At 36.4% G+C, this 14278-nt stretch overlaps 2 protein-coding genes across 2 annotated transcripts; one reads left to right on the top strand and one right to left on the bottom strand.

The window, feature by feature from the left end:
* Positions 1–438: 438 nt before the first annotated feature.
* LOC135088025 (beta-lactamase-like protein 2 homolog) lies at positions 439–1826 on the top strand. Its single transcript, XM_063982905.1, has 4 exons — positions 439–759; positions 873–1033; positions 1110–1435; positions 1517–1826. The coding sequence occupies exons 1-4, from the start codon at positions 563–565 to the stop codon at positions 1793–1795; spliced, it is 963 nt and encodes a 320-aa protein (XP_063838975.1). The 5' UTR covers positions 439–562; the 3' UTR covers positions 1796–1826.
* A 337-nt stretch (positions 1827–2163) lies between these two features.
* On the bottom strand, positions 2164–14010 carry LOC135088024 (mRNA-capping enzyme). The gene is made up of 12 exons (XM_063982904.1): positions 13405–14010; positions 12028–12164; positions 11574–11741; positions 11388–11491; positions 11222–11303; positions 10860–11111; positions 10479–10614; positions 4840–4985; positions 4301–4466; positions 3458–3558; positions 3153–3343; positions 2164–2796 (listed from the first exon to the last, which is right to left on the bottom strand). The coding sequence occupies exons 1-12, from the start codon at positions 13588–13590 to the stop codon at positions 2678–2680; spliced, it is 1788 nt and encodes a 595-aa protein (XP_063838974.1). The 5' UTR covers positions 13591–14010; the 3' UTR covers positions 2164–2677.
* Between the last annotated feature and the right edge of the window lie 268 nt (positions 14011–14278).

Raw genomic sequence — 14278 nt, 5'->3', positions numbered from 1 at the left:
CTCAAGAACTTCACTGTTGTATTGTGGATTTGTGGTTGCTTGTATCAACTTTACACTATGCTTACACTGGATATAAACTTTACTCTGATATCTGCATTATAAACTTCTTGTTCATGTTCAAAAATTTATAAACTACTACAATTGACATTTTTTCAGTTTTGCAACACTGCAACATTGTTTTTGGAACGTTTTGTTCCTTTAGCATTAACTTTTGCTATGAAATTTGACTTGTATTTTTAACGTAAATAATAATAACTGTGCTATTAATTGAACATAAAATATTTTTTTTTATTAAATTATATTGTAGATAAATTATATAAATTAAAAATAGGTATTTATAATAAATAAAACGTGAACTTCTGTCACTGTCTTGCACAGCTGTCTTGTTTGTTTTTGTCAAAAACTGTCAAAAGTTTTTTATCTATTTTTTTTGCACGAGCCAAACTAAAATACTTTTATTGTAATTATCCTAAGAATCAACTGTTCAATAGAAGAAGAAAAGTCATCAAATCTAATCAACAGGAATTTTTGACAACTGACTGAAGATTCGGGATTAGATTAGATGAGGAGACTTTTATTGCCTCTTATCTTCAACTTTGGACTCGGCAGAAATCACGGCATTTGCACAGCTAAAGAAATGGCAGCAGTCATCCCCGCGGTTACTAAACTGTCCAATCGAATAATAAGGATACTTGGGTGCAACCCAGGCCCTATGACCCTCCAGGGAACCAATACTTATTTAATTGGAACTGGTAAAAGGTAATTAATCAATTAGATTACCTTCCCTCCTCTACAAATGATACCGAGTGAACTTATTTTACTTAACATTTTATTTATAAATCTTTCTAAACTCTTCCCTGTCACTTTTTCAGTCGAATCCTTGTAGACACAGGAGACAAAGATGTAGCAGAATACCAAAAAAACTTGGCGAATGTGGTGCAATCTGAACAGGTGGATATTGAACATATAGTGGTCACTCACTGGCACCATGACCATATTGGGGGAGTAGAGAACATCTATGGATCTATTGCAAGTAAGTATTTATCAACATTTATAAAAATCCAAAATTACCCTATCATAATGTTTATACTCATTATATTTACTTTCAGAGCAACCTAAGGTGTGGAAGCACAAAAGGAGCCAAGAGGATTCACCAGACAATGAGTTGCCATCATCAATTCCAACCTGTTGGCTATCAGACGGCCAGGAGATCAAAGTAGAGGGCGCCACAGTCAAAGTCCACCACACACCTGGCCATACAACTGACCATGTGATCCTCACATTACTAGAAGAAAACATTCTGTTCAGTGGAGACTGTATACTAGGGGAGGGTACTGCTGTATTTGAGGACTTGTATACTTACATGAAAAGCTTGCAAAAGATACTTGATTTAAACCCTGGAATGATCTATCCAGGTCATGGAAATATTGTAGAAGTATGTTTTTATTTCCTTTACCTATATCATTGCTTCATTTCATAATTACATTTTTTGATTACTAATTTTGTTTATTTTCAGGACCCAATACAGAAAATAGAGTATTACATAGCACACAGAAACCAAAGAGAGTTCCAAATACTAGAAGTCCTGAAAAATAATCCTGAGAAGCAGCTAACTGAAATGGATCTAGTCAAAATAATTTATGTAGAAACACCTGAGCATCTTTGGCCTGCCGCTGCTTACAATGTCAACCATCATCTCACTAAATTGACAAAAGAAAACAAGATCAAGTGTGTCAATGTTAATGGAGAAAATAGATGGCAATATAGCACAATTACTTGCAACTGCAATTTATAATATTTATTATCATTATCATTGTTTGTAAATAAAAAAAGTTTGTTTTATAAATGTATATTTATTGTAAAACCATTGCTGACAACTGCAAACATATTTGCGAAAAATAAATAAGTACATTGTACCCAAATAAAATATTTAAAACAGATATTCATATTATGAAGGTAGTGGTAAAAGATTCAGTAAAGAAATTGTTGTTCTAACAAAATATACACAAATGGCGAACAGACAGGTATTTTGTAGAATAAAGTTGAAGTATTTTGACAACACAGAATTTCATTATTGACACTGAAATTGAGCAGTGTGCATTTGATTAAAAAGGACAATAAATTAATTCTTAACATAAACATAATTTTACAAGCACTTTTTATTTAACACAAAAAGTGTGATTCATCTTACAATAGTATCATTAGAGTACACTGTTGTGATGAAAAGATTCAAATTAAATAGAGGTACTTAGAAGAATTAGTCAGAAAACATGGAGATACTTCGCCAAATTGCTTATCTAATTCGCCTTTAAGAATTTGCCTATGTTTCTTAACATTTTCATATATTTTTTCAAACATTGCACTGTTGGGGTATGATGAGCGCCACGATAAAATCTTATGGACGATTTTAGACGACAAAAGTATGGACCTATCGTCAAAAATCGATAAAATGCCCAAATGAAGTTACAAAAAAAAGTTCATAGGCAAGCTTGTAAAATGGCTTCATAAAACAATCCGAATTTGGTCAGTTTTGTATTTCACTTAACTATCCTAACTAGATTCTCAAACTAATAATTAGTTTAATTTAGATTCTCGCAATATGTTCAACAACATCAATGAGCTTAAAAGTAGGATAATGTATTTTACATTATATTATATTATCTATGGTGGAGCGTTGCTATCGGCGCGTGCGCTTGGGCGGAGGCATGATGTCGGAGTCGTCGTGGAATCTGTGGTTGTCTATGAAGTCCAGTAAGATCTCTGTTGTGACCGGGTCCTTGATGCTTTCGCATACAGCTGGAAGAAATAGCAAAATTTTACTTTAGTAACTATTTATTTTTTATTTGCAGTCTCTTCTCTCAACGCTTAAGCGCTTTACAACGTCGATAGGTGTGAGACTGCCGATTGCGATAGGAAAATAATAGTAAAGGAACACTTGGTAAGATTTGTTCCTAACGCCCAGCCTCCTTTGTACATCCCGCTCACTCTTAAAGAGTTGCTTGCATGAGCAAAAGGGAAAATAGACCGGAAACTGCATGACTATAAGTATCGCCGTAGATATGGAAAAATAAGCCTAAAATTGAATAATGTTGATAAAGGCACATTAAAAACATTTTTCATAGAGGAAAAAAAATGTTGCACTCTGAACTTACCCATAGCAGTAGTATAGCTGTTCGGATACGACTTATCCGTCCGCTCTCTCATGTATACCCACTTGTTGTCTTCGAATGTGCACTCTATTATCTTATTGTTAAGGTGCTTTATGTCTTTCGTCACTTTCATCGAGGCGAAAGGTGTTTCCATCTGGCCTACATAGAGATGACCGACTTTTGTAGGCAGCATACTGCAAAGTGTAAAAAGATCTTGTTTTGATTTCCTAAATAACTAATTATTTTTTGAAAAATCAATAAGTAATCTTTTTAAATATTCTTTTATTTAATTTTACTTTTAAACGTACCCCTGTCCACCTTGAGTGACGATTTTCAGCTTAAAATCTACACTGTTCATGTTACTTGGTTTCCATTTCAATACTTCGTCGCATCTTCCGGCGACATACGGCTGAAATAAAAAAGTTAGCTCTTATAGTAGGTTGTTTGTTCAGGGAATCCCCTAAACTAGATTTAATAACAAAGATTTTAAGGGTCGGGCATTTCTGTTAGTAATAAAAACAATCGGGGAATATCCCGTAAAACAAAAACTAACGGGAACGCAAATTAGAAATAACGATTCTTAGAAATAATATCAAAATTCGTTTCAGTTAAATAAAGTCCACAGCTGAACAAAGGCCTCACACAAATATCACAGTGTCGTATTGTCATGATTCTTAGAAATAATTTCGGTTAGTTATGATAAGAAAGGGCCTTGTATGGGTAAAGTTTGCCATCGAATCGTGTTCTCTTTTACATGTATTGGTCATGCATCCTTTAGGAAATAGGTAATAATAGTTTCTACTAAGGTACGGTAGGAGATTCCCTGCGTGATCAAACCAGAAATGAAGAGATCCGCAGAAGAACCAAAGTGACTGACAGCCCGCAGAATCGCTAAAATAAAGTGGCAGTGGGCGGAACACTTAGCTTGCAGAGCTGACGGCCGCTGGGGCAGAAAAGTTCTCAAGTGGCGACCACGAGCCGAAAGACGTAGGCCCCCCACTACTAGGTGGACCGATGATCTGGTGAGGGTCGTGGGAGGTGCCTGGATGCGGGCGGCGCAGGACCGGTCTTTGTGGAAATCCTTGGGGGAGGCCTTTGTCCAGCAGTGGACGTCATTCGGCTGAAACGAACGGTAGTTTAGGTTAACTTACCTCCTTGGACGGTTGAAATATGAGCCCATCGGGCTCATGGGAGAGTGTCTTCGCGAACTTCTCCCCAAGCAACTGGTGTGCCATAGGAAGTTCCCAGAACTGCTTTAGACGTATACTGAAGGGCTCCTTTTCTTTCTTTATGATGCCTTCTTTCATGGCTTGATGCCTGTGGGTTTGGTTGGTTATTGTAAAAAAAAGTTAGCATCTATTGATTGATGATAGGCAAGTCATAAAAACATATTTTACAGTGCATATTAAGCAGTAATGTAGGCCTAGGATATGGGCCGCGATAAGCGTTTAATATTACGCTATTTTATCGATTTTTCGCGATAAGCCCATACATTTGTCATCTAAAATAATCGATAAGATTTTATCACGGCACGCATGGGATTAACTTTAAGGGTTGACTAAAAGAACCTACTGTAAATTACCTATGGAATTTTACACAGTTTATTTTGTTCTGCTCTGCTTTAGTAATAAAATACTTTTCATGGATAGTATTGGTGTATGAAATGGTAATATAGTGAAGTAAAACTTACCTAGGTTTAACAATTTCGTTCTCTATACAGTTTAATCTCACAGGGAAGAACGCCATCTTGCCAACGTCTAGCCCTTCAAACTTTACTATATCGTAGCATAAATATCTGTATATTTCTTCACCTTCAACTTTGTCTATCACCATTTCCTAAACAAAAGATAAACTGTTAATTCAAAATATTCAAATGTGTTGTCAGTTAAGAGCCATTTCACAAAAATATTCCGCGCGAATTTAGCTGAAAACTGTCAACGCAACGTCAAAAGAGTAAAAAGAACGCCGAAATGGACAAAAAAATCTTGAACCGTGACCGTATTAAGACTTGATAAGTAATTAATTTTAAGGTAGAATACGGTTAATAAACTTGATAAATTAATTTAAAATTTTAATAGAGTTTATTTAGTCTTTTAAAGATTTTTATAATTCGATTAATAATGAAACACGAATAGGTAATTATACCTATTCGTATTTTACATATTAATGTAAAATATTATATTAAGTACAAAATAAAGACAGTCAACATAGTGAAAAAAATCTGCCCCTTTACAGCTCCATCATCGGACTCTGGATATCATTTAGGGACGAAATATTCGTCAAGGCGAATTACACAAGCCCAAACTCCATAGGGTTCTATTGTTTTGTTACGGAGTTGCAATGGAGGTGGCCATTGCAACTCCTCAAGATCCATTATCAGACAGAGCTAAGAAATAAACAAATAAATATTATTGTTATTAAACAAATAACTAAAATAATTCATCTTACTATGTTACTTTTACTAGTCTTACTAATATTATAAATACGAAAGTTTTTGTGGATGTCAGGATGTAGTATGTTACTCTTTCACGCAAACACTACTGAACAGATTTTGATGAAACTTTACAGTACAGTACAGCAGTATTAGCACAGAATACATAACAGTAGCAACAGAAATCGCAATTGATCAGATGCCGACATTTTAACGGCAATAATAATAATGCAAAATTTCCAACGAACCTGGTGCATTCGAAATCGCACCGTAATACTACGCTCATAAGAGCGCAATTTTTTTGTGATCAGAATTTATCTACCTCGCAGCTCAAGCGTCAGGGTTGTATAAGCAAAGTAAAATAAATAAAAACTTAATTTTAAGAAGCATTTATTGTATTTACGATTGGTAAACGTTAATCTAGTGGTGTTTGTATTTCGTACCATCTCCAATGTACCTATTAATAAACTTCAGTGTTGCGATAATTCGAAATTGGACAAACGTTTTAAAAGGTGTAGTGTCGGAAACAAGACACGGTGAAGTAAAGTTAATGTTTTTATTAGCTAAAATTGTAATTGCCTCGCTCTATATTACATGGTTTCATAATCAATATGTGGATTACGTAGTGGGATGTGTTACCACATATGACATAAATAATACATAAGTCTAGTAGACAAGTTATTTTCTGTAACACATTTGTTTGTAATTCCTGTTATTTTTAATTAATTACTACAGTTAATTTTTATTTCTAAATATTACGATTTTCCATTATAAAGAGGAAAAACAGTGCTGTTGGAACAATAAACCTTGATTGCGACGATGATCGACCGAGCGTGTATAGGTACGCGTGTGTACACACAGGCGCGTGGCGGCCCTGACTGATTTGCAACTTAGAGTTGTCGCGCGCTGTAGGTAATTATCTCGGCCGGCATAGGCGAGTGACAGAGGCCTGGTACTAGTCAGTCTGTGTTCAACTATCACTCGGGTCGGATGTTCCTATCGCAAGATCGTTGTTGGTTCACTCAGTTCCAATACGTCTCTAGAGTCTCTCTCAACTGAGCACTAGTGCTGTGTGTAATTATTCTCGTGAATACACTGAGTTTATTAATTTCTACGAGTGGATTTAATTTTTCCTGAGACCTAAACCAGAAGACCCTGTCGCCAGCGACAGCGGGCGCTCATCCATCCCTGGCGTCGACCAGAATAACAATATACACCACTACAGTTTTATCACCCAAAAAAAAAGTTATTGTTGTAGTGACAAAGGGGCGGAGCCGGTGTCGCAACAATATGCCCAAAAACAGAACATATTGCTTGTGAAAGCAATGATGACAGGAGCGTCGGCATAATGTAAACAGTTTATATTGCTTGCATACCTACTACTAAAGGTTATTCGAACGTTGAATACTGATATCGCAGTGGATAATGAGTACATATTTTGATATCTTTGTGTGTGTGAATTTATAATGCGACACTTAGTTTCGAACTCAGCGCATTACTTAGAATCTCTCTATATAAGGTGTTATTTTTTGTACTGATCATACTTTACCAACGCATCTAATAAAATCATACAAATACAACCCAAGTGTTTTTAAAAAAAAATTCAGGCTAGTTTTCGAGTAAAACGACAAAGAATGTTTCGAAAAAAATAAAAAATAAATCATCCTTTGAGCGCGGTGAGTATTCGTTTGTACGCACTATCGTAGTAGCCGGCCGAGGGCAACGACCACTGCCACGTGCCGCGCCGCGTGAGTCGGCCATATTGATATCGCTGCCAGTCGCTCCGCGCCCACAGCCCGCGCCGAGCCGCCGATCGGCATGCGGGAGCGCAACAACATAAATAATCGTCCCAGTCCGTCCAATGCGCCCAAACGTATTGCAGTGTATGTGTGATTTATTACAATGCCGCGCTTGATCAATAACAAAACGCAGGTGAAATTATGTTTCGGGCACACTAACTGGCCGACGAGAAACATTGACGAGTCGAAAACCTTCATACCTTGCTTGTTTGGAGCCGCGCAGCGCTTCAGGGAGCGCAGCCGTATCCTGACTTGACGAGATTCCGTGCGCTTCGAGGACGAAGTTCTGGATTTCAATTTCAATCACCGGCACAGTGCTGGCGGTACCCAGATGCGAGCGCCGCAGACGGCGGCTTTTGCGTAAAAATACGGAATGCCTTATCAAGGAGTTGTTGCCAGAGGGCCACGACCGCGACCTAGTTCTATCGATGGTTATTGCGGAAGTCTACCTAGGTACATACCTACAGTGTGATTTGGACAGATGAGTTCTTGTTTACGCGAAAGGGACTTTTTCCGTAAAAAAGTTAGTGCGCGAATTGTGAATACAACATCCGACGTGGTGTCTAGTGAACAGCAAGCAAGTGTGCAGCCCGAAAGCATTACCTCAATTCGATCGTGGCTAGATTAGACAGTGCAAGACAGTGTTTACGTGAACATTCAACAAAGGCTTGACGTTCAAAATGTATTGTGATTAGTGTAATAATAACCTAGGAACTTTAAATAACAACATTCAAAATAGGTAAATGTGTGAATAAGTAAAATCAATGAATCTAAAGTGTGATGGCAAATCATAATTTAGGAATTAAAACCAGGAAAATTGATCAGTGAGTTTTATTTACAACACCTATTCATATTCAATATTAGGGTGCATTTCCACTGAAGCGAAGCGAAGTAGTAATAGGTATGTACCTATCAATTTTTTATTACGTCTCTAAATAAATTGCGTAGGCATTACGAAACCGTAGATATTGAATTCCAATTTCTATCCTATTTTAAATTTCTAGTTTAACGCGGATGATTCGCCTCGGTTCGTTGGAAAAGTCCCCCGCTATTACACTAATGAAAATACACTTATTTACCTACTTATGTAGCTAGATTTTGTTTCTCCCAGCGCGTAGTACCTATTAACATGACGTAACATCGTACATACTCACGAGTGATAATTTTTGGTAACGTAGGTTTAGTGTAATCTAACCTTTATGTGTGTGAACGTTGAATGAATGCGCGCGGCCATTGTTCGTACTCGTATGAATGAAATGAGTAAAGAAAGAGAGAGAGGCAGTGAGTGAAGACAGGATGGTTGTAAAAATAATATCTTTTTTTTGTTAGGAAAAGTAAAAACAAAAACTAGCCTGAATTTTTTTTTAAAAACACTTGGGTTGTATTTGTATGATTTTATTAGATGCGTTGGTAAAGTATGATCAGTACAAAAAATAACACCTTATATTTCTATGGAAGCAAGTTAAATCCAAAATAACATTCTACACCTTTTTAACCTCGTCAGGTAATAATTTTAATAAAATACGAAGCGTAATCTATCAATAGAGAATATATTTTAGAAGTTAATAAATTATGCATAAAATATTAAACACTTTAGTTAAATCGTAGAATTTCTAAAAACTAGTAAAGAAATCGTATTGAAAACAATAAAATATTTATTAAAACGTCAAATTATCGAAGATTTTGACTAAAGTTTTTGAAAATATTTTATAACCTACATAGAAAACATTTAGGATTCTAATTGTGAAAGATTTTTTTTTCGTAGCCTATTGCCTTCAAACAAACAAATAATCAAATCTTTCCTCTTTTATGAGTATAGATTTAACAACAAAACTCTCTCGATACAACGCTTCTTTTTCTTCTTCACGAAACAAAACTCAAAGCGGATAAATAAATAAACAAATCTTTGGACATCCATCTAGTCCCAAAGTAGGTAAGCAACTAATATGCTTGTGTTAAGGGTGCTAGCCAGCTTATTGGATATACTACTTACATACTTTTTATAATTTATTTATTATAGACCCAGACCCGTCAAAGAAATTATAATTCATCATTTCAATTTCTGCTCAGCCGGGAATCGAACCCGGGACCTCTCGGCATATTAGTCCGTTTCGAACCACTACACCAAACGGCCGACTCGAAACAGGGACCTCTCGACATAGTATCAAAAATATTTGGTCGCCGTATAAATCGCCGCTTCACGACACGAACGCACGTAAACGTCATGGCGGGAAAAATGACACAGGTCCTGCCTTGACGGGCGCTCGCGCCATACTAATCGATGTCGGCTTGCGCATTGTAATTTATACTGTTACTAGCTTTCCGCCCGCGGCTTCGCCCGCGTGGAATTTTGTCTGTCACAGAAAAACTTTATCGCGCGCGTGCCTGTTTCAAAAACCGGGATAAAAACTATCCTATGTTCTTTCCCGGGACTCAAACTATCTCTATGCCAAATTTCATCAAAATCGGTTGCGAGGTTTAAGCGGGAAAGCGTAACAGACAGACAGACAGACAGAGTTACTTTCGCATTTATAATATTAGTTGGGATTCACATCAATATTTTGACAAAGTGGTTACTAATATTTAAACAATAACTGTAGAAATCAATTCTCCAATGAATATTCTTTATTCTGGGATACTTTTATTGCTGTTATTGCTGTGTATTTAAACCAAAAATTACGATCAAAATGTGACGTAAATCTTAAAAATTTGCTATATATTTTTAGATTTTACTCAATAATGGTAATGAAATTCAAGAATCCGTTTGATTATTGGACTACAAGAATATATGTCCGATGATTACTATATATTTTTAAGTTTATTATACGAGCATAAATAATAGATACAGGACTTTGAAAATGAGTCTGCGGCAATTTTTCCGTAAAATGGTTGTGGGAGATGGGGCACTGCGAATTAAGCAAAAGAGTTTTAGTAAATCCGTTACATTAATGGTCAACAACAAGGATTGACCTATCTTTCGCAGTTAATAAATAATCTCTGGGTGTTGCTTAAGATAGTAATTCATGCTTCCGAAATCTTAAAAATTCGCACGAAAATGTAAAATGGCTCTTAATGAATATTGGTTGTTTAGTCACGTACCCCGTCAAGTAGAGTATTCTTTAGATGCCTCCTGAGATCTTTCCTATGTAGGAACCTTAAGCCAAATACTTTAAATACGCAGTTATCTCTGTCTAACATGTACACTTCTCCTTCGCCGTCTATTAACATCATATATCTGAAAAAAAAAAAACATTTTGAAATAAGAATAAATATTAAATGTTATGTGAAGAGTTTATACATCAGCTACACTCCTTAAATTGACGCTTCGACGAAGTTAACCAAAACTCGAAGGGCATATCTATACACTGAAGAGCGCACATCTACAATATGTATCTACCTACTTCGATTAATTTTAGGCAACTTCAAGAGTAGTGTAGTTGGGGTACACGCTTAAAGGAGAAATGTGTGAAAGAAGTTTACCTAACTCCGTCTGCTTTCCACGACACCCTATAAGGTTTCTGATGTAGCTTCTTTAGGTTCATAACGTCCATGGACACAGGCTGAGAGCCAGGGAAGCCTGTGCTTTTCCACTCGCAGAACTCTTGGGCTTTCTTCTGGACTTCACTGAGCCGAGGCTGAGCATTGAACGGTTCCACTCCACGAACCCCGGGCATGAATGTTGACTTTTTGTGAGTGGTCTCCCGTCTGCCCTTCTTGGGTTTGTTATTGTGCCTGGAGGGATATTCAAATCTTAATAGCAGATTTTCCGATAAAACAAGTACTTATTTTTATCTATTAGTAGATTTGAATATTTTGAACAGAGAAATGTATTTAAAACTTACCCAGATGTACTTTGTGATGGGGCACTACTTTGTGAATTGCATGGTTTGTCATCATCATCGTCATAGTCTATTTCTTCTTCTTCTGTAAATAATGTTCAGGTTGAAAAACATAAGGCAAGCTATTGAGTCAAGCAATATTTTAAAGCAAAAATATGTTTAAATATACCATTGCACCAATCAGGTCTGGCAGGGGCAGCTGGTGTGAATTCAGCATCATCGTAGCGTTTGTATAATTCTTCTAGGTAATCTTGTTTGTATATTCCAGGAGGCCTAATAAAGATATTACCATAAGTAAGTAACAAACACTTTCACAAAACTCCATCGGTTACATACATAAAATAGTAGCACTTACCGGAGTCTAGCGAACTCACTCAGAGCAGCCTCCACGCTGCAATCCAACTGTTCTACCATGTATGATACCAGCAAAAAACCAGTTCGGTTGAACCCATGAGTACAGTGCACCCCAATAACCTCTAAAGGATTATTTGTAAGGAATCTGCTCACAAGTTGGATGAATAATCTGTAATAAGCGTAAGAAAAACAATTTTCTTTAATACCATCATCATAAAATCTCTTTAGATTTCTTTAATAAAACCGATTAAAAGTACTGTGTGGCACCCACATGTTCAATTTTAGAATAATAAGTTGCTGCTTTCGATTTTGTGTAAAAAGGCTAAACTAATGTTCGGTCAGAAAGGAAGACAATCCCAATCTGAGGAAATAAACAAAATGTACTTCAAAGCTTACATTTTTACGGTTAGAACAAGTCAGGTCCTTTTAGCGTTACTATTACAAAAGACAGGCACCTGGTCTGGTCAAGTGACGGCGTTTCCCCATGTCCACGGCACTGCAGTTTGACGTACTTGCAACCCATACCTTCCACTTCTTGCTTGTTGTAGAATCGGGTTGTGTTCGTAAGATCCACCCATAGCCCTAGTTTTACCTGTTAATTATTAGATTTTTAAAAAATACATTATAGACCATTTTGCTCGAACTCCTCTATTTACGCCTATGGGTCTGTTATTATATTTAAGATCTTATTGTATGAACCAATATGATGCAATAAAGAACTATGGTTATTTATATATTAATTTACTGTAATCAATAAGTAATAGTTATTCAATTGCAACTCTAATGTGTTATTTATCTTCATCTGGTACAATATCAAAAAATACTACATAACACACTAGCAGTTTGCTGGGTATAAAATCGTAAAGCAAAATATATTACTTCATTGTAGCCTAGTTTTCTTTCTTCCTTCTATCCTAAGCATCCCAACTAATATTATAAATGCGAAAGTAACTCTGTCTGTCTGTCTGTCTGTTACGCTTTCCCGCTTAAACCTCGCAACCGATTTCGATGAAATTTGGCAGGGACATAGTTTGAGTCCCGGGAATGGACATAGGATAGTTTTTATCCCGGTTTTTGAAACAGGGACGCGCACAAAAAATTTTTCTGTGACAGACAAAATTCCACGCGGGCGAAGCCGCGGGCAGAAAGCTAGTTATTGCTATATTAGGACATTAAAAATGTCATGATTATTGTAACAATATTTCAAAATGCATACTTTAATTTTTTTTTTTTTTTTTTTTTTTTTTTTTTGTTTTATGGTTTAATCATGCGATCAGTCCTCAAAAACTATAAGCAGATGGGGTGGATTCTTTTCGTCATTTAGAGCACTGCTCCCAGCGGAAACAGGCCTTTATTTTTCTTAATCCCTGGTTTATTTTCAGACTAATTGTCGAAGATATCCCGCCGCTTCTTAAGCCGCCGTATGGTTTCTGGGATAGTGAGCTGCCCAGCCAACTGGTTCGGGTGCTTTGACAGTCTTAGCTTGTAGCTGCTTCCATGGGTGTCTATCTCTTGCTTCACCATAGGCACGTTCAATAACTCGTGCAGCTCTGTTGTTCTTATAAACCATGGTGCATTCGATATTTGTTTCAGGATGTAGTTTTGCACTCTCTGAATTATCATGATGTTAGAGGCACTTGCAGAGCCCCACAACTGGATGCCGTAGGTCCAACTGGGCTTCAGAATCATTTTGTATATGAGCAGCATACTTTAATAAATAAATTAATGCTCAGTGTATTTCTACAAGTCTGCATTTAAAACTGGGGCATTCACAAGGTTTTGAACCTACATAAACAGCTAACGAAAGCAAAACACAACAAGATAATGCTTACCTTCAAAGTTTTCATGTAATCAAACAGCATTGATGGCGTAAAGCGGTTTCCTTCAGGTACCTTATCATTGAAATTGGACCCCAGAGGCGTTTTGAATGCCAGGAACTTCCCAGCGACCAGCCCAGTGGCCTTTCGTGGACACCTCAACCATCTATTGGGGATAGGTCCCGAATCTCTGTGCGACATGTCTTACAAATAGCAGCTTTTTGAAACTATGATGAATAGTAACAGACCATTTAACGAACACTTCACGTTATCGTTTTTGTAGAAAAATCACAAAGCATTCACCAAAATTACATTTCATGCAGACGAGCAAAGCAAAAAAATTGAGAGAAAGACGAAGACAGACAGCCAGTGACAGATAAATTAGTGACGTGTGTAGCTTAAATAATTGAGGTCATTGGAAAGATACCCCAATATTCAATTGATTAATCGATTCATTCAAATATTCTTCTTAACAAAGCAAGAAAGCAGAAATGTTAAAAATATTTTATAACTTTTCAAATCACTTGTTCTTGGTCCTTATTTAGTGGATCAGTTATTTCTTACATTTATTCAGAAATGGTTGTGTCTGCAATTACGTACGAGTGGTATACTAAAGCCTACGTCGATATTGTTGTGATTGTGAGCTATCTAACACCAAACAAACAATTAATCGGATAGAAGTTTCTGAATAAGCGCATTCAATTATTAAACGAACAACCAAACTTCCGTTTTTTATTAGCCTAGATTTTAAGAAAATAAATATGGTTGAAACATGTTTTATTATCGAAATTATTTTAATGTACTAATAGTCAGCTAAAGGACAGACAGGAAGTGGTTTGATATATTAGTTAATTTGGTAACATGTACAAAAAGTCCTAATTTTATTCCA

The sequence above is a fragment of the Ostrinia nubilalis genome, chromosome 3 (genome assembly GCF_963855985.1).
Source record: "Ostrinia nubilalis chromosome 3, ilOstNubi1.1, whole genome shotgun sequence".
Taxonomy (NCBI): Eukaryota; Metazoa; Arthropoda; class Insecta; order Lepidoptera; family Crambidae; genus Ostrinia; species Ostrinia nubilalis.
Note: the sequence above shows the minus strand (reverse complement) of the source record. Positions and strands in the feature narration are given on the sequence as shown.